General features: G+C 36.1%; 1 protein-coding gene across 9 annotated transcripts in view; it reads left to right on the top strand.

Moving 5' to 3' along the window:
* PHF8 (PHD finger protein 8) overlaps positions 1 to 20,482 on the top strand; it is a 143,515-nt gene that overhangs the window by 66,904 nt on the left and 56,129 nt on the right. For all 9 annotated transcript variants that reach the window (XM_053579259.1, XM_053579256.1, XM_053579260.1 and 6 more), the window contains 3 exons: positions 380 to 465; positions 1,101 to 1,234; positions 1,804 to 2,114. In XM_053579259.1, coding sequence (XP_053435234.1) covers positions 380 to 465; positions 1,101 to 1,234; positions 1,804 to 2,114 — 531 coding nt within the window. The remainder of the gene's footprint in view (positions 1 to 379; positions 466 to 1,100; positions 1,235 to 1,803; positions 2,115 to 20,482) is intronic.

Genomic DNA, 20,482 nt, shown 5'->3' with positions numbered 1-20,482 from the left:
GTTTCCTTTGTTCTAGAGCAGGCATCCTCCAACTTTTTAAACAGGGGGCCAATTCACTGACCCTCGACCGTTGGAGGGCTGGACTATAGTTTAAAAATATATATATGTGAACAAATTCCTATGCACACTGCACATATCTTATTTTGAAGTAAAAAACAAAACGGGAACAAATACAATTCACACCTCTTCATGTGGCCCGTGGGCCGCAGTTTGAGGACGCCTGTTCTAGAGATTTATTTATCGGCTGATTCCTAAAGTTTCTAAATCAGTAATCTGTGGTCATTATTTCCAGTAATATTAATCTTATTTTCCTTCCTTTGGGTATTTGGTTCAAATACTAATCTTAGCTTCATAATAAGTGCTTTCTATTGTTTTCTAGAATTTCCTCGGAAATTGCCCCGTGCGAAACCTTGCTCTGACCCCAACCGAGTTCGTGAACCAGGAGAAGTTGAGTTTGACATTGAGGTATGAGCCTACCCTGTGTCTAGCCTTCTTCTCATTCTGGTCACTAAGACAGAAGATAGATTATCATTTTAGTTGGATAAGGTAGAAAGACAACCTATGCATTCAATTCTCAAAATACAGTGTCCCACACTTTACCCCTAAAATCACCATTTTAGAAACAGGTGGCCAACACATAAAGAATATTTTGTAATGAATATTTTGTACATAAAGGTACAGTTAGCTGTAGTTTCCCAGTTTCTCTATATATGGTGCAACTTTGGGACACCCTGCATTTATTAAGTGAAAGATCGTATGCTAAGTGTTGCTGAGCATATAAATAGAAGATTACAACTTAGATGAAATGTTTTAAAAATCCCTTAGTACAGAGTAGAATAAAAAGCAGTGTGATGTAGCAGAAAGAATATCGTGATTTAGAGTATCTGATGTGACCTTTTGTGAGTTATTTAACTTCACTGAACCTTAGTTTTCTAATCTGTAAAATGAGCATTATAATACCTACTTCACTAAGATACTGTGGAGATTAAGATGAAAGAATGAACATTCTGTTTAATACTTGGTCTATACGTGGTGCTCAGAAGATAATAGTATCAGGACAAACCTTGGGCAGTTAAGATGATATGGTCTCTCTCCAACAGGAGGACTATACAACAGATGAGGACATGGTAGAAGGGGTTGAAGGCAATCTTGGGAATGGGAGTGGAGCTGGTGGAATTCTTGATCTACTCAAGGCCAGCAGGCAGGTGGGGGGACCTGATTATGCTGCCCTCACGTGAGTATTGTCTTTGATTTCCCCTTTTCGTTCTATCAGACCACATTGGCCTCTCGCCCAAGAGACTAGGTTAGCCAATAAGACGATACTTATTGAGCCATTTAAAGGGACAAAGAATTATCCAGGGCATTTGGACTGAAAAATAAAGTAGGTGTTAAATCTGTCCTAAGGAACTTAAGATTTGACAGTGATAGGATGTATAGATGTCAAGGGGAATTAATTTTGGACACTTTGGAAGTTGTAAGAGGGGCTAGAAGGGTCATGGAAGGAGAACTGTTAAAAAAAGAAACAGCATCATGGGTGAATAAGGCAGTAGATGTGACCCCTTTTTTGCCATCTTGCCTGCTATCTGTGGAGAGAGACTTTAAGGCAAGAAAGACTGGCTTTTCATGAAAACAATCTGATACTATCCTCCTTTAGCTTGACTTCTAGTTTCTCACATTGGATGGTTGTCCCCTTCCTCCCACCCTGATCCCTACAGTTGGTATCCCTCCTCCCTGAGTATTTTGATGACTGATTTCCACTGAGAACTAGAGAAACTATCAGCATTTTTCCTCTATTCCTTGCAGTGAAGCCCCAGCTTCTCCCAGTACTCAGGAGGCCATCCAGGGCATGCTGTGTATGGCCAACCTGCAGTCCTCATCATCCTCACCAGCTACCTCCAGCCTGCAGGCCTGGTGGACCGGAGGGCAGGACCGAAGCAGTGGGAGCTCCAGCAGTGGGCTGGGCACAGTGTCTAATAGTCCTGCTTCCCAGCGTACCCCAGGGAAGCGACCCATCAAGCGGCCAGCATACTGGAGACCTGAGAGCGAAGAGGAGGAGAACGCCAGTCTGGATGAACAGGACAGCTTGGGAGCATGCTTCAAGGATGCAGAGTATAGTAAGGGCAGCTAAGCTTGTGGGTCCAGGCCAGAAGGGGTCCCCTCAGTCTTAGTCTCAACCCTTAGTCCCAATAGAGAACAGCCTGTAGTGAACAGAGGTCTGGCCTTAGACCTGATACTTTAGTTTCTCTGAGCCGTACTTTTCTAATCTGTAAAATGGGGATATCTCACCGGTTTATATAAGAATTAGAGATTATGCCTCCACAGAGCATCTGGCACAGTTTCTTTTTCGTGGGAAGCCCTCAAAAAATGGTAGCTGTTATAATTAGCTATCATCTATTTTTTAGTACTATTCAACCTTCACTGCTGGTGACTTATTTTTCCTCTTACCTATTTTACTTCCATGACCTGTATCATTTGTGTTCTGTGTCAGGCAGTTTTTATACCTTGCAAAGGTATTTAATGACCTTTCAGTGTAATTTTTACATTTAAAAGAAGACTTTTTTAAAATCAAGATTTATTGAGTACTGCAATGTATAAAGCACTTTTTTGTATAATATAGGTGACTAATGTGGGTGTTTATTTGAATATTATTATTTTTTTCACACATTTGAATATGATTTTAAAAGAAGAACAAAATAACAGTTAATGTTCATTGGCCAAAATTGGAAAAAGAGAGAGAAAGCAAAAATTCCTTTTGACTAACATTCTTCCTTCTCTGAGTCCAAAGATAATCTTTGTTATGAGTTTGATGTATACCTTTTATTTTGTTGCATTTACACCCATGTGTAGACATATAGGTAGAGGTATAATTTCATTTAGTGTTTATGGTTCAGCAGTTTGTTTAGCTGTCTTTCAACATCAGTTCATAGAGATCTACTTGTTCAATACACAGAGGTCTAATCTACATAGTATTCTATAGCATAAATATATATCATATGTTTATTCATTTCCTACTGATGGACTTTTAGGTTGTCTGAGTTTTTACTTTTACTAACAATGCTGCAATGAAAATTCTTGTATCCTTGTATAATTTTTTTTTATTTCAAATTAATATGAGGGTACAAATTTTTAGGTTACATTGTTCTTATTTCCAAGGCAAAGTTCAAGTTGTAGTAGAGCTCTTCATCTAGGAGGTGTTCTGTACACTTTCACATTGTGCACATTAGGTGAGATCCTGCCAATTGCCTTCCCCCTTTTTCTTTTCCCCTCCCCCTTGCTAGACTATATTTCTTGTACCTTTTGTGCCTGTGTGCCAGTTAATATTTCTCTATGGTAAATAGATCTATTGGGTTGAAGGGTATATGTAAGCAAATGTTAATAAATAGGCCCAAATTTCCCTCCAAAAGGGCTAGTATATGAGCAATGTTTGAGAAATACCTCTTTCCCCATAGTCTTACTAGTGATGGGTGCTGTTAGACTTTTTAATTTTTGCCAATTCCCTGGCAAAATATGGTATCTCTGTTTTATGTGTTTATTGATTCTTCTTTATTCCTTTTCTGTGAATTTAATCTTTCATCCATTTTTCTATTGGGATATTTGTTTTTCTTATTGATTGGTAGGAGTTCTTTATATATATTCTAGATTTGTTGTTTTTTTGTATATTCTGGATTTTTAAAAACTATTTTCTTTCAGACTATTTTAATTTTATTTATGGTGCTTTCTAATTTTAGTATATGTGCTCCCGAAGTGAACACTTATGGTGCTTTCTAGCATGTAGAATATTTTAAGTTTTGCATAGTTATCTTTATATTTTTTTGTATTTTATATTTTGAGTAGGCAGGCCTTGTATTTTTACTTAAAGCTTGTATAAGAGATTATGGGGGCAAGACATGATTGCAAGAGGGACTTTACCTAACAATTGCAATCAGTGTAACTGGCTTATTGTACCCTCAATGAATCCCCAACAATAAAAAAAAAAAAAAAGCTTGTATAAGAGGTAAAATTTTAACTACTTATCTAGAATTAAGTTTTATGAATTGGGAATTTATTTTTTTTCCATGTGGATGGTCTTTTTGCCCCAATACCATTTATTGACTAGTTTATCATTATCCCCAGGTTTTAAGTTCCAACTTTGTCATAAGCTAAATTCCTACATATATGTGGATTTATTTTTCTACTATATTCCCAGTTCTGTGTCTTAATAGCTTTGGACCTTGAGCGTGCTAGTTAACTTCACTATGCCTTTCTGTGGTAAGAGTACCTACCTCATTGGTTGTTGGGAGAGTTAAATAAATGACATATAAAACACTTAAAACATTGTCCAGTACATGGTATTATATGTTGTATATTATTATTCCATTCAATAAATCAATTTGTCTATTCCTGTGATAATACCATGTAGGTTAGTTAATATAGGCCTTGTTTCTGGTAGAGCACATCTCCTCTGCAGACCTTGCTTTGGAACTGAGGAGAGCACAGATGCTCAGCAAAATGCTTATCTCTGAACTAAGCCACGACTGGTCTCAGAGACTTCCCAAGTTCCCTTGGACACCCACCCTACCTTCAACAGTCAGTCACATTGACCTACAGTCAAGACACCTGGACCTCGTTTAATCAGTTCTTACAGAAGAAACAGCCTCTACTTTGCCCAGCAACACTGGAAAGGCAATTTAACAAGGAGAGGCCTAATTTTTCCAAAATTTCGAGGCTATTCATCCTTTTCTATTCCAGATGAGTTTTAAAATCAGCTTGTCAAATTCCATTTTATTAGGATTACAAGGCATTTGTAGGTTAATTTATGGACACTGACATCTTTCATCAGAGGTCTTTCTGCTATATGGAATGTATACATTCCTGAAAAACCTTTTGTGTCCTGAAAAATTGTACACTAAAAATAATAGGGCATTTAAGAAAAAGAGATTAGGGGCATATCTCACAAAATCTATGTGATTTTGTCTTAATAATAATCCTTGCCCGATCAGAGCCATTGGCATTTGCACCCAGCATTAGTGGATCCTCTGTAACTTTAAGCCCTGGACTCAGGTGCCATTGCTACTTCTGCTTTTTATATTTCTTGAGGCTGAGTGTCTTAAAGTGAAGATGCTGGCAGGATTTGTTTCTCCTAAGGGATTTTTCCCTGGCTTGCAGATGGTCTCCCTCTTGCTGCCTCTTCACATGGTGTACACATGCCTCTAATGTCTGTGGATCCTAATTGCCTCTTTTTTTTTTTTTTTTTTTTTTTGAGAGTCTTACTTTGTTACCTCTGTAGAGTGATATGGTATAACTCACAGCAACCTCAAACTCGTGAGCTCAAGTGAACTTCCTGCCTCAGCTGGAACTACAGGAGCTCACCACAATGCCTGGCTATTTTTAGAGATGGGATCTAGCTCTTGCTCAGGCTGGTGTCAAACTCTTGAGCGCAAGTGATCCATCCACCTTGGCCTCCTAGAGTACTAGAATTACAGGTGTGAGCCACCAAACCCAGCCTAATTGCCTCCTCTTATAAGGTTACCAGTCAGATTGGATTAGGGCCTACCCTAATCCAGGGTCTCATTTTAACTTAAATTATTTCTATAAAGGTCCTATGTCCAAATATAGTCACATTCTGAATACTATGGGTTAGGGCTTCCACATAGGAACTTTAGAGGGGATACAGTTGAGCCTATAACATCCATTTTCTTTTCAGTATTCATATCTCTAGCTCTTCCTAGTTTTATTATGATGTTGAATCATAATGGTGATAGGAGGCATCCTTGTGATGTTTGAAACTTCAAAGGTAGTGCTGCCAATGTTTCTCCACTCAACAGGTAGGTTTTTGTAAGTCTCTGATAGGCTATTCTCAGAAATTTCAGAGGAGTCACTATCTTTAGTTTTGAAAGGTTTCTTTTTTTAATCAAGAGTGGTATTAGGTTTTATCAAATAATTTTTTTTGGCATCTTGACAACAATTTGTTTTCCTATGTTAATTTGTTAATGTAATGATTAGAATTACTGATTTTAAATTGACATTCCCTTGAAATTAGTTGTACTTGGTCATGGTTTTTAACAATTATTTGTCTAGTTTGTTTACTGATCTTTTTAAAAACTAGTTTTTTTGGTTTTATTGATCATTTGGTGTTTGTTTACATTTTTCTTGATTTCTGATATTATTTTATTTTATTTTCTAATGTTCTTTGTTCTTTGTTTTTAACGTCTTGAGTTAAAACTCTGTTGATTTATTTTCAATCTACTTTTGATAAAGTTGAGTGTTTAAATTTTATGTTTTAAAATTAACCTGAAGTAAAATTGACTTTCTTTGTATACACGTTTAGATTTTTGCCACCACCATAATGAGGATACAGAACACTTTGATCACCCCCTAAATTCCCTTATGTTACTAATCCCTTTGTAGTCATACTCTTTCTACTCATCCCTCCCTGGGCAGCTACTGGTATCCTCTCCATCACTGTGTTGCTAGAATGTCATGCAATGCAGTATGTAATATTTTGACACTGACATCTTTTACTCAGCATAATGCCTTTAATTCTGTACATTTATGTTGTTGTATATCAACAACTTGTTCTATTTTATTGTTTAGTAGTATTCCTGTATACAGATATGAGGGACATTTGAGTTATTTCCAGTTTGGAAAAATAGATAGAATAGAGTTATGAGTTATGAATAGAACTGCTGCAAATATTCATGTATAGGTTTTTGTCTCAATGTGAGTTTTCATTTTTCTAGGGAAAATATCTCAGACTGGGATTCATGGACAGTAAAGGCAGTGGGTGTTTTAACTTGATGAGAAACTGCCAACTGTTTGCCCAGGTGGTTGTGCCATTTTACATTCCTGTTAGCAACATATGAGAGTTGCAGTTGCTCTGCAAACTTGTCAGCACTTGGTATTGTTAATACATTTATTTCAGTCATCCTAATAAGTGTATAATGATTTCTCTTTTAATGGCTCTACTAATAGCTAATGATGTTAAACAAGTTTCCTTCCATGTGTTTGCCATTCATACATCCCCTATATTTAAAATGTCTTTAAATAGACACTTTGAATGACTTAAGATTTCTTTTTCAGGATTTAACTGTAGATTTTTTTTTTTTTTTACTATATATACGGTTTTCATGTTATCTATTTCATCTTGGATGAGTTTATTTTTTATTATTCATTCATTTAAGACTAGTCAAGTGTAGTAATATAAAGGGGGGAAAGAGTTTGGGTAAGTTTTTACAGTGTGTATCTTTCAAGGAACTGGTCCATTAAGTTGTCGAATTTATGGGTATAGAATTGTTTATAGAATTCCCCTATTATCTCCATTTTCATTCTTATTACTAGTAATTTGTGTCTTTTTTGTCATTCTTGCTGGCATTTTTTCAATTTAATTGATCTTCAAAAAGCCTTGGGTTTCATTTTTTGTGATATATTTTCTCTGTTAACTTTATTTGTGTTCTCCTTGCTCTTCTTTTTCTAGTTTTGAAAGTAGACATTGACGCTGGGCACGGTGGCTCATACATGTAATCCTAGCACTGTACTCTGGGAGGTCAAGGCTGGAGGATCACTTGAGCTTAGGCGTTCAAGACCAGCCTGAGTAAGAGCGAAACCCTGCCTGTACTAAAAAAAAGAAAAGAAAAAGAAGAAAGAAAAATTAGCTGGGTATTGTGGTAGGCACCTGTAGTTCCAGCTATTTTGGAGGCTGAAGCAGGAGGATCGTTTGAACCTAGGAGTCTGTGAGTGAGGCTGATGCCACCACACTCTAGCCTGGAATAACAGAGTGAGACTCTGTCTCAAAAAAGAAAGAAAGAAAGTTTAGATTATCGTTTTGAAGCCTTTTTTCATTTCTTTGATTTTTTTTTTTGAGACAGAGTTTTACTCTGTCACCCTTGGTAGAGTGCTGTGCTGTCACAGCTCACAGCAACTTCAAACTCTTGGGCTTAAGCGATTCTCTTGTCTCAGCCTCCCAAGAAGCTAGACCTACAGGCTGCTGCTACAACACCCAGATTTTTTTGTTGCAGTTGTCATAGTTGTTTAGTTGGCCCAGGCCGGATTCGAACCCGCCAGCCTGGGTGTATGAGCTATGAGCGCCACCTTCTTTGATATTTTTAATTGGCATTTTAAAAATTGAAATGTCAGGCTCCATGCCTGTAGCTCAGCAGCTAGGGTGCCAGCCACATACACTGGAGCTGGTGGGTTTGAATCCAGCCCGGGCCTGCCAAGCAACAATGACAACTACAACCAAAAAATAGCCTGGCATTGTGGTGGGCTCTTGTAGTTCCAGCTGCTTGGGAGGCTGAGCAAGAGAATCACTTAAGCCCAGGAGTTTGAGGTTGCTGTGAGCTGTGTTGCTAGGGCACTCTACCCAGGGTGACAGCTTGAGACTCTCTCGAAAAAAAAAAAAAAAAATGAAATATCATACTTGTACATTTGTAGGGGTATAGTTGATATTTTGATACATGTGTACAGTGTGTATCAAGTCAGGGTAATTGGGATATCTGTCACCAAACATCTTTCTTTCTTTGTGTTGGGAACATTTCAATTCTTTTTTTTTTCCACCATTTTGAATTATATAATAAATTATTATTAATCATAATTTTCTCACTGTACTTTCAAATTCTAGAACTTATTCCTTCTAATTGTAGTTTTGTACCCATTAACCAACTTCTCTTCCTCCCTGCTCCTTCCCTTCTCAGTTTCTGGTAACTGCCATTCTACTCTACCTCCACGAGATCCATTATTTTAGCTCCCATGTGTGAGTAGAAAATACGATGCGTGGAATACTACCAAAGTTTTGAGGTAGACTGTGTTATGGTCCTTTGTTTTACTTGTAAGAAACACAATCAACAGCATCCTTTCTGATTCACCCATGCAAGTTTCAGCTTGCTCGGCTTATTGGTGTTGCTGGCAAAGCTTCATTTGTTTTTGTCTGCACACATTTTATGTTTCTTGATTTTTTTTTTTGTATCTCAAAACTTTCATAATGACCCATGTATTTATATTTCTGTGCCTGGCTTATTTCACTTAACATAATGACCTTTCATTTTATTCATATTGCTGTAAAATACAGGATTTCATTCATTTTTATGGCTGGGTAATAATACATTGTGTATGTAATTCATATTTTCTTTATTCATTCATCTGTTTATGGTTACTTAGGTTGAGTCCATACCTTCACTATGGTGAATAGTGCTGCAATATACATGGGAGTGCAAATATTTCTTCAGTATACAGATTTCCTTTTTTTTTTTTTAGTTGTATAGTCAGTAGTAGTGAGATTGCTGGGTCATATGTTAGTTATATTTTTAGTTTTTTTCAGGAACCCCCCCATACACTTTTCCATACTGGCTAGCCTACTTTATATGCTCACCAACAGTGTGCAAGTCTTGCCTTTTCATTGCATTCTCACCAGCATTTATTAATTATTTTTTTTCTTAGAGATGGAGTCTCACTATGTTGCCCACGTGAGTTTTAAAAAACTACTGGGTTCAAGCAGTCATCCTGCTTCAGTCTCCCAAAGCATTTATTCCTTCTGGTCTTTTGTTGATCTTTCTGTGTGTGTGGGGGATGATTTTTTATTTGAAAATTCAAAATATTTACCAGAATAGAAAAAAAAATAAGTCCCAAAGAAACATCATAACACTACTTTAGATTTGTTATATATTTTTCCTAATTAATATAATTAGTGTTTTTAATTTATTAAATGACCAGTATTTTTCTTCTACCTTTGTGCCATGTGTACCAAGCAGAAAAGTTCTTAGCTTTGGTTATGAGCACGCCTTAACTTCCTGTAGATGGTTTTGTGTTTTTCTCTTGCATAGGATGAACTGGAGAACTGACAATGCCTGATTTCATCACAGGGCAAATACTCATGTACCACTGATCATCATTAGTTGCTTCTGTTCATGTGTGTCTGCATGCATAGAAATTAGACATAATGCCTCTGCAGCAGAAATGTTAGTGAATGTAAAGATACGGGATCTATCACTAATGGAAAATTACTCCAATATCCATATCCAGGATAATCTCCACTTAGTGTAACCACTGGCTTACTCAGAGATCAGTCAGAGCGTAGTGCTGGCAGAGAAGAGCTATCCTTTTCTCAAATCCACAGTCCAGAAACCAAGTTTTGAAGACAGTAGGATTTCCCCTCCCCAATTAACTGATTCTTTGCAAATTCCCACATCCCATTTTTTGCTTCTGTTCATATTCACTTTCTAGTAATGACAGCCAGAATTGAACTGATGAGGGCCCAGGACATATAATGCATAGTTGAATCTCTGCATGTTGTTCCCTATTCTTTCTAAAGTAACCACTTGGACATTCCCAGGTGGATGATGAGATGTTTGTTAGCTGTGTCCACATCCAAGGTGATATGTATTTGGAACTTCCTCATCCTTGGGTTCATCTGTAGAATAAATCTCAGTTGGGCCTCTAGTTTCTTGATCTGGAAACCAGGTCCCCCAGCTTGGCAGTTGGCCTAATGTGTTTCTTTAGAGAGAACACAAGGCAGAAGTGACACAGGAAAACCTCCCTGTGGAGCTCCTTCTGCAGTGATTTGATGAACTGGAGGCAGCAGACATAGCCACATTTCAGATGCATGAGTTTTTTTAAGATAAACCAGGCAGATAAGACATCTGCTTCTTTAAAATGCTCAGCCATAGGCACTGTCTCTGACTCCTTAGGTGCTCTGCTGACTACTGTAAGCTTTCTACAGAGAGCACAGTTTTCTGTTTGTTTGTTATTTGCTATGGTGTTAAATATTTGAGTTCCTTATATGTTCTGATTATTAATCCCTTATTAGGCAAATAGTTTATAAATACATTTTCCCATTCTGTAAGTTGTTACTTCACTTTCTTGTTTCTTTTGCTATGCAAAAGCTTTTTAGCTTGGCATGATCCCATTTGTCTGTTTTTGCATTTGTTGCCTGTGCTTTTGAGGTCTTACCCAAAAAATCTTTGCCTAGACTAATGTCCTATAGTATTTTCCCAATGTTTTCTTCTAGTAGTTTCATAGTTAAAGTTCTTACAAATGTCTTTAATCCATTTTTAGTTTATTTTTACACATGTTGAAAGATTGGAATCTAGTTTAGTTCTTATACATATGGATGTCCAGTTTTTCCAGAACTGTTTTTTAAGTAAAGAAAAGATCCTTTTCCCATATATATTTTTGGTGCCATTGTTGAAAATGAGTTGACTGTAAATGCATGGATTTCTTTCTGGGTTTGCTATTAGTGTATGTATTTGGTTTTATTCAAGTACTATGCTGTTTTAGTTACTGTAGCTTTGTAGTATAATTTGAAATCAGGTAGTATGATGCCTCCAGCTTTGTTATTTTTGCTCAGGATTGTTTTAGCTATTTGGGGTCTTTTGTGATTCCATATAAATTTTAGAATTCTTTTTCTTTTACTATGAAGACTGTACTTGGTATTTTTATAGGGATTGCATTCAATCTATCGATCACTTTGGGTAGTAGAGACAATTTAGCATTATTAATTTTTCCGATCTGTGAGCATGGGATGTCTTTCCCTTGATAGTTTTTTGTGTCCTCTTCTATTTCTTTCATCAGTGTTTTTTATTTTTCTTTGTAGAGATCTTTTACTTTTTTGGTTAAATTTATTCTTAGGTATTTTAATTTTTTCTTAATTAGGTAGTCCTCAGAATGAAATATTCAGAGTCCTTTCTCTTTTAATTTTTTTGTAACAATTATACATGGGACTTTCTTGATTTCTTTTCCAGATTGTTTGCTGTCGGCATGTATAAGTGCTCTTTATTTTCATGTTGATTTTGTGTCTGCAACTTTGCTAAATTGGTTTATAAGTTCTAAGAGTTTTTTTTTGTGTGTGGAATTTTTGTTTTTTTCTAAATAACAAGATTATATCCTCTGCAAATAAGGATTATTTGATTTCTTTTCAATTTTGATGTCCTTTCTTTCTTTCTCTTGCCTAATTCCTCTAGGTAAGACTTGCAGTACTATGTTGAATAACTGGTAAAACTGAGCATCCTTGATTTCTTCCAGATCTTAGTGGAAAGACTTTCAGCTTTCCCCATTCATTCTAATGTTAGCTGTGGACTTCTCATATTTGCCCTTTATTGTATTAAGGTATGTTATTTCTATACTTAATTTGTTGAGGGTTTTTCTCCTAAAGAATGTTGAATTTTACTGAATGCTTTCCAGCATTTATTGAAATGATCATATGGTTTTTGTCCTTGATTTTGTTGATGTGATGTATCACATTTATTGATTTTTTTTTGTGTGTGTATGTTATACCATCCTTGCATCTCTGAGATGAATCCTACTTGATCACAGCAAGTGACCATTTTATTGTGTTGTTTAATTCTGTTTTCTAGTATTTTGTTGAGGATCTTTGCATCTGTACTCATCAGAGATATTGGCCTATAGTCATTGTCTGGCTTTGGTATCAAGGTAATAATGGCCTCATAGAATGAGTTTGGTAGAAGTATTCCCCCTTCTTCCATTTTTTTGAAATAGTTTGAGCAGATTTGATGTTTTTCTTTAAATGTTGGGTAGAATTCAGCAATGAATCTATCATGTCCTGGACTTTTCTTTGGTGGGAGATTTTCTTATTACTGCTTTAACCTTCTTACTCATTATTGGTCTGCTTAAGTTTTCTATCACTTCATTGTTCAATTCCAGTAGGTTGTGTGTGTCCAGGAATTCATGTTTCTTCTAGTTTTTCCTATTTGTTGGCATATAGTTGCTCGTCGTAGTCTCTAATGATCCTTTGTATTTCTATTGTATTGGTTGTAATGTTTCTTATTTTGTGAGACATTTCTAGTGTAAACATTTAATGTTAATTTTTCCTCTAAGGAGTGCTTTAGTTCTATCTCCTCAACTTTATATGTCACATTTTCATTTTTATTTAATTAAAATATTTTCTGTTTTCCTTGGCAGTCTCCTTTTAGACCCATGGATTATTTAGAAGTCCAGGCAGTCCCTGGGTTACAGACAGCCGGAAATTACAATGTTCTTTACTTAAAGACAGGCTCCCAAGGCTCCCCATAAAGATAACTTATAACTAAATAATTAAATTAATAATTCATTAACTGGTTTCTTCTGCACATGTAAACAAACCCACATAGCCTAAGCATTTTGTTGGCATAGTATCTTTTTTTGTGAGTGGTCAGTCTCATTGTTTATGTCGTTGCACAGCATCACTTCCATTGCGACTTTTTTATTGAATTTTGTGAATCTTTGACCCTTATGATTATATCTTCAAAGCAAAAGTTCACTGCAAGTCAGGCTGAGCCTACAGTGAAGAGAAAAGTGATTACAATGGAAATGAAAGTAGAAATAATTAAGCTTTTCCCCAAAAGGCCAGATGCTATCATTAATTAGAAAAGCACTGGGCTTCAGTTACTTGACCATTGGAACAACTATACAGGATCAAGTGAGAATAATGGAACATGTGAAAGGCAGTGCTCCAATGAAAGCATCAATTACCACTAAGCAGCATAGTGTATTAATTATTGAAATGGAAAGATTACTATTGAATTGGTTAGAAGATCAAAATAAACCTAACATTCTTTTTTTATTAAATCATAGCTATGCAGATATAACATTCTTATTAGCCTAGCATTGATGCAATATTAGGTGAGTGTTAACTTTTAATATTTTTTGAAATTTCTTGCAAATCAAAACCATCTTGAGATATCACCTAACTCCAGTAAGAATAGCCCATATCACAAAGTACCAAAGCTGCAGATGTTGGCACAGGTGCGAGATTGCAAACTAATACAGCCCTTTTGGAAAGAAATATCAAGAATCCTCAAAGAGCTAAAAGTAGACCTTCCATTTGATACCACAATCCCATTACTAGGTATTTACCGAGAAGGAGAAAAACATCATTTTACCATAAGTACATTGCACTAGAATGTTTATTGCAGCTCAATTCACAATTGCCAAGATGTGGAAACAACCTAAGAGCCCATCAACTCACAAATGGATAAATAAACTATGGTATATGTATACTGTGGAATGCTTTTCATCCATAAAGAAAGGTGGAGACTTGTATTTACCTGGTTGGATTTAGAGAACATCTTCCTAGGTAAATTATCACAAAAATGTAAAAACAAGTATCCATTGTACTCAACACTAATAGGAAACTAATAGATAAACAACTATGTGCCCACACAATAGAAAAACAATTAAATTCAGGTAGGGTGGAGAGGGAAGAGGTACAATGTAGGGGTATGTGGTGTAACTCCTGAGCGAAGGGCTCAACTATAAATTGGACTTTACCTAACAAACACAAACAATTTAACCTAATCATTTGTACTCATACATTAATCTGAAATAAAATAAATGTATACATATATTTTTTTTGAGATTTCTCCTATCTTCTATGTAAACATTTTTTTTTCTAAGACAAAGTCATACTGTTGCCCAGGTTAGAGTGCCATGGCACTGGCCTAACTCAGAGGAACTTCAAACTCCTGGATTCAAGCAATCCTCCGGCCTTAGCCTCCCAAGTAGTTGGGACTACAGGCTTTCACCACAATGTCCAACTAATTTTTCTATTTTTAATAGAGACGAGGTCTCTTGCTGAGGCTTGTCTTAAACTCCTGAGCTTGTTATTCTCCTGTCTTGGCCTCCCAGAGTGCTAGGATTACAGGCATGAGTCACTGTGCCCTGTCCTATCTAAACTTTTTGTATGAGTTTTTTATTTTTTTTTTTATTTTTGAGACAGAGCCTCAAGCTGTTGCCCGGGGTAGAGTGCTATGACATCACAGCTCACAGGAACCTCCAACTCCTGGGCTCAAATGATTCTCCTGCCCCCGCCTCCCAAGTAGTTGGGACTACAGGTGCCTGCTACGCCTGGCTGTTTTTTTTTTTTTTTTTTTTTGGTTGCAGGCATCATTGTTCAGTGGGCCTGGGCTGGATTCGAACCCGCCAGCTCAGGTTTATGTGGCTGGCGCCTTAGCCACTTATGAGTTTATTTTTATGTTGTTTGTTTGAATTAAAAGAAAGCACAATGGTTTCTGTAAATTATTATTACAGTACAGGGGTATTATTATTACAGTATTACATTGTATTATTATTACCATATATGAGCCATTATAGTGTTGTTATTATTGTTATTATCATTATTAAAGTATATGCACTATTTATCAGGAATCTAAGTTACATACAAATCTAACCTAAAGTCGTTCTCAGGAACGTATCTCATCTGTAACCTGGGGACTACCTATACCTTTAATTTCCCAGTGTTGAAGATATTTCAGTTATCTTTCTGTTACTGATTTATGGTCTAGTTTGACTATGGTCAGAGAACATACTTGGAATGATTTTAGTTTTTAAATTGTATTAAGATTTGTTTTATTTTTTTATTTTTATTTTTATTTATTTATTTATTTATTTTTTGTTTTGGCCGGGGCTAGGTTTGAACCCGCCACCTCCAGCATATGGGACTGGCACCCTACTCCTTGAGCCACAGGCGATGCCCAAGATTTGTTTTACTTTATTTTTTTTTTAATTTTTTTTTTTTTGTAGAGACAGAGTCTCACTTTATGGCCCTCGGTAGAGTGCCGTGGCCTCACACAGCTCACAGCAACCTCCAACTCCTGGGCTTAAGGCGATTCTCTTGCCTCAGCCTCCCGAGTAGCTGGGACTACAGGCACCCGCCACAACGCCCAGCGCTATTTTTTGGTTGCAGTTTGTCCGGGGCCGCGTTTGAACCCGCCACCCTCGGTATATGGGGCCGGCCCCTTACCAACTGAGCCATAGGCACGCCCAAGATTTCTTTTATTAATCAGGGTTTAGTCTATCTTGGTAAATTGTCATTGTGAACTTGAGAAGAATGAATATTCTATTGTTCAGTTGAATGTTCTTTAAATTTTAATTAATAAGATTAAGTTGGTCAGTGGTGCTTTTCTGCATCTTTGCTGATTTTCTGACTGGTTTATTGATTACTGAAAGAGATGTGTTGAAATCTTTAAGTATAAGTGAGTGTTTGTCTATTTTCCCTTCAAGTCCCATTAGTTATTATTTAATTTATTTGGAAGATCTGCTGTTAGGTGTATTCATACTTAAGATTATTGTGTCTTGTACATTCACCCTCTTGTCATTATGTTATATTTCTTTTTGTCCCTGGTAACTTTCCTTGATTTGAAATTACTTTGATAATATAGCCAGTCCTGCATTTTGAAATTAGTAGTGATTATGTCTTCTTCTATCCTTTTATTTTGAACTTAACCTATATGATTACACTTAAAGTGTTTTTTATTTTTTTTTGTAGAAAGATTGATACATTGTCTTTTAATTGGTATTTTTACACGTTTTAATGTAATTGTTGATATCTTTGGATGAAGATTTACCATTTCATTATTTGTTTTCTCTTTGATACATCTGCCTTTTGTTCCTCTCTCTCATTTCCTGCCACTTTTTAGATTATTTGAATAATTTTTAGTATTCCATTTGAATTTACCAATTGAAGTTTTTTTCACTATTTTTCTCTGTATACACCAGTTCTTAAAGGCACTATTCTTTCCCCATTGAATGCTCCTGTCACCCTTGTCAAAAGTCACTTAGCTATAGATGTATAGATATGTATGTCAGTTCATATGCCAGTACCATAATGTTTTGATTACTGTAACTTTGTGGTAAGTCTTTTTAAATTTTAATTTTTTTTTGTTCTTTGGGATCCATTAAGAGTACAAAGAGTTTGGTTACACTGACTGCATTTATTAGATAAAGTCCCTCTTATAATTGTATCCCACCCCCAAGAGGTGGGCCATATACCATGACCCCCCACCTCCTCATACTTCCCCTCTGCCCGCTCCCTCATTCCCCCACCCACGCCTTGTATTAGCTCATCCATTGCATTCATATTAGAATTGAGTATGTTGGATTCTTGCCTCTAAATTCTTGTGATGCTTTACTAAGAAGAATGTGTTCCACATCCATACAGGTTGATTTTTTTTTCTTATGGGTAGATGTCTCATAATGGGTTTGCAGGATCAAATGGGAGGTCAAATTTGAGTTCTAGGAGGCTTCTCCATACCTCTTTCCAAAAACGCTGTTATTAGTTTGCAGTCCCATCACCAATGTAAAAGTGTTCCCTTCTTTCCACATCCATGCCAGCATCTGTAGCTTTCAGACTTTGTGATGTGGGCCATTCCCAGTGGGGTTAAGTGATTTCTCAGTGTATTTTTGATTTTCATTTCTCTGCTGATTAGGAACAATGAACATTTGTTCATGTTTGTTAGCCATTCCTCTGTCTTCTTTAGAGAAGGTTCTATTTATGACTGTTGCCTAGTGATATATGGGATTTTGGGATTTTTTTGGTGAATTTCCCAACTTTGTTCTTTTTTTATTTTGAAATTTGAGTAGTATTTTTTAACACAGTCTATTAAAAATATTGACATTGCAATATGTAATCAACATAAAATGATAAGGAGATATGTGTGTACTTTATATTGTTACTTTTAATTCAAAATATTAAAGGGATACAAGTATTTTTGTTACATAGATAAATTGAATAATGCTAAAGTCAGGGCTGTTAGTATATCTGTCACCAGAGGAGTATACGTTATACCTGATAGGTCTGTTTTTTTTTTTTTTTCATCTCATAATTACTTTATCATTTTTTTCTTTTACTTTATATTATTACTAAATCATAGCTGTGTACATTAATGCGATCATGGGGCACCATACCCTGGTTTTATAGACCATTTGACATATTTTCATCACACTGGTTAACATAGCCTTCCTGACATTTTTTTCAGTTACTGTGTTAAGACATTTATATTCTACATTTAATAAGTTTCACATAGTACCCTTGTAAGATGCACCATAGGTGTAATCCCACCAATCACCCTTCCTCTCCCCTTTGCCCATATTCTTAGGTTATAACTGGGTTATAGCTTTCATATGAAAGCCATAAATTAGTTTCATAGTAGGGCTGAGAACATTGGATACCTTTTCTTCCATTCTTGAGATACTTTACTAAGAAGAATATGTTCCAGCTCCATCCATGTAAACATGAAGGAGGTAAAGTCTCCATCTTTCTTTAAGGCTGCATAATATTCCATGGTGTACATATACCACTATTTATTAATCCATTCCTGGATCGATGGGCACTTGGGCTTTTTCCATTACTTAGTAATTATGAATTGGGCTGCAATAAACATTCTGGTACAAATATCTTTGTTATAATGTGATGTTTGGTCTTCTGGGTATATACCTAGTAGAGGAATTAAAGGATTAAATGGCAGATCTATTTTTAGATCTCTAAGTGTTCTCCAAACATCTTTCCAAAAGGAATGTATTAATTTGCATTCCCATCAGCAGTGTAGAAGTGTTCCCTTTTCTCCGCATCCACGCCAACATCTCTGGTCTTGGGATTTTGTGATATGGGCTAATCTTACTGGAATTAGATGATATCTCAAAGTAGTTTTGATTTGCATTTCTCTGATGATTAAGGATGATGAGCATTTTTTCATGTCTGTAGGTTGTGTGCCTGTCTTCCTCAGAGAAGAAGTCCCTTGCCCAGCCTGAGATGGGTTCACTTATTTTTTTCTTGCTTATATGTTTGAGGTCTCTGTGGATTCTGGTTGTTAAACCTTTGTCGGAGACATAACCTGCAAATATCTTCTCCCATTCTGAGGGCTGTCTGCTTGCTTTACTTACTGTGTTCTTGGCTGTGCAGAAGCTTTTTAGTTTGATCAGGTCCCAGTAGTGTATTTTTGAAGCTGCTTCAATTGCCTAGGGGGTCCTCCTCATAAAATATTCGCCCAGACCGATTTCTTCAAGAGTTTTCCCTGCACTCTCTTCCACTATTTTGATAGTTTCATTTCTTAAGTTTAAGTCTTTAATCTAGTGAAAGTCTATCTTAGTTAATGGTGAAAGGTGTGGGTCCAGTTTCAGTCTTCTGCAGGTTGTCAGCCAGTTCACCCAGCACCATTTGTTAAATAGGGAATCTTTTCCCCACTGAATGTTTTTAATTGGCTTGTCAAAGATCAAATAACGGTAAGTAGCTAGGTTCATCTCTTGGTTCTCTATTCTGTTCTGTACATCTACCTCTCTGTTTTTGTGCCAGTACCATGCTGTTTTGATCACTATCGATTTGTAGTATAGTCTTAAGTCCGGTAGCATGATTCCTCCTGCTGTGTTTTTATTTCTGAGTACTGTCTTGGCCATTCGAGGTTTTGTCTGATTCCATATAAAATGAAGTATTATTTTTTTCAAGATCTTTAAAGTATGACAGTGGAGCTTTAATAGGGATTGCATTCAAATTGTATATTGCTTCGGGTAGTTTGTCATTTTAACAATGTTGATTCTTCCCAGCCATGAGCATGGTATGTTTTCCCATTTGTTAACATTTTCAGCTATTTCTTTACTTAAAGATTCATAGTTCTCTTTATAGAGATCTTTCACGTCCTTTGTTAGATAAACTCCCAAATATTTAATCTTCTTTGTCACTACTGTGAATGGAATAGAGTCCTTAACTGTTTTTTTCAGCTTGACGATTGTCGGTATATATAAAGGCTACTGATTTATGTATGTTGATTTTGTAACCTGAAACGCTTCTGTATTCCTTGATCACTTCTAAGAGTTTTGTAGTAGATTCCCTGGTGTTTTCCAGGTATACAATCATATAATCTGTGAAGAGCGAAAGTTTGATCTTTTCTCACTCTATATGGATACCCTTGATCGCCTTTTCTTTCCTAATTGCAATGGCTAAAACTTTCATTACAATGTTAAAGAGCAGTGGAGACAATGGACTACCTTGCCTGGTTCCTGATCTGAGTGGAAATGATTTATTTAAGTCCATTCAATACGATATTGGCTGTGGGTTTGTGGTAGATGGCCTCTACCAGTTTAAGAAATGTCCTTCTACACCAATTTTCTTAAGTTTTCTGATCATGAAGAGATGCTTGATATTATCAAAAGCTTTTTCTGCATCAATTGAGAGAATCATATGGTCTTTGTTTTTTAGTTTGTTTATGTGCTCAATTATATTTATAGATTTATGTACGTTGAACCAGCCTTGAAATCCTGGGATAAAACTGACTTGGTCATAATGTATAGTTTGTTTCATAGGTTGCTGGATTCTGTTTGTTAGGGTCTTGTTGAATATTTTTGTGTCTATATTCATTAGTGATATTGGTCTATAATTTTCTTTTCTTGTTGGGTCTTTTCCTCATTTGGGGATCAAGGTGATGTTTGTTTCATAGAACGTGTTGGTTAGTCTTCCTTCTTTTTCTACATTTTGAAACAGGTTGAGTAATATAGGTACTAGTTCCTCTTTAAAGGTTTGGTAAAATTCTGACGTGAAGCCATCTGGTCCCAGGCTTTTCTTTTTAGGGAGATTTTGTAAGGTTGATGCTATTTCAGAACTTGATATTGGCCTGTTCAACATTTCCAGTTGATTCTGAATAAGTCTTGGAAGGTAATGTGCTTCAATTTCCTTCATATTTTCTTATTTCTGAGAGTAAAGTTTCTTGTAATATTCATTAAGGATTTTTTGAATTTCTGAGGAGTCTTT

The sequence above is a fragment of the Nycticebus coucang genome, chromosome X, assembly GCF_027406575.1.
Source record: "Nycticebus coucang isolate mNycCou1 chromosome X, mNycCou1.pri, whole genome shotgun sequence".
Classification (NCBI taxonomy): domain Eukaryota; kingdom Metazoa; phylum Chordata; class Mammalia; order Primates; family Lorisidae; genus Nycticebus; species Nycticebus coucang.
This window is presented reverse-complemented; position numbering and strand designations above follow the sequence as displayed.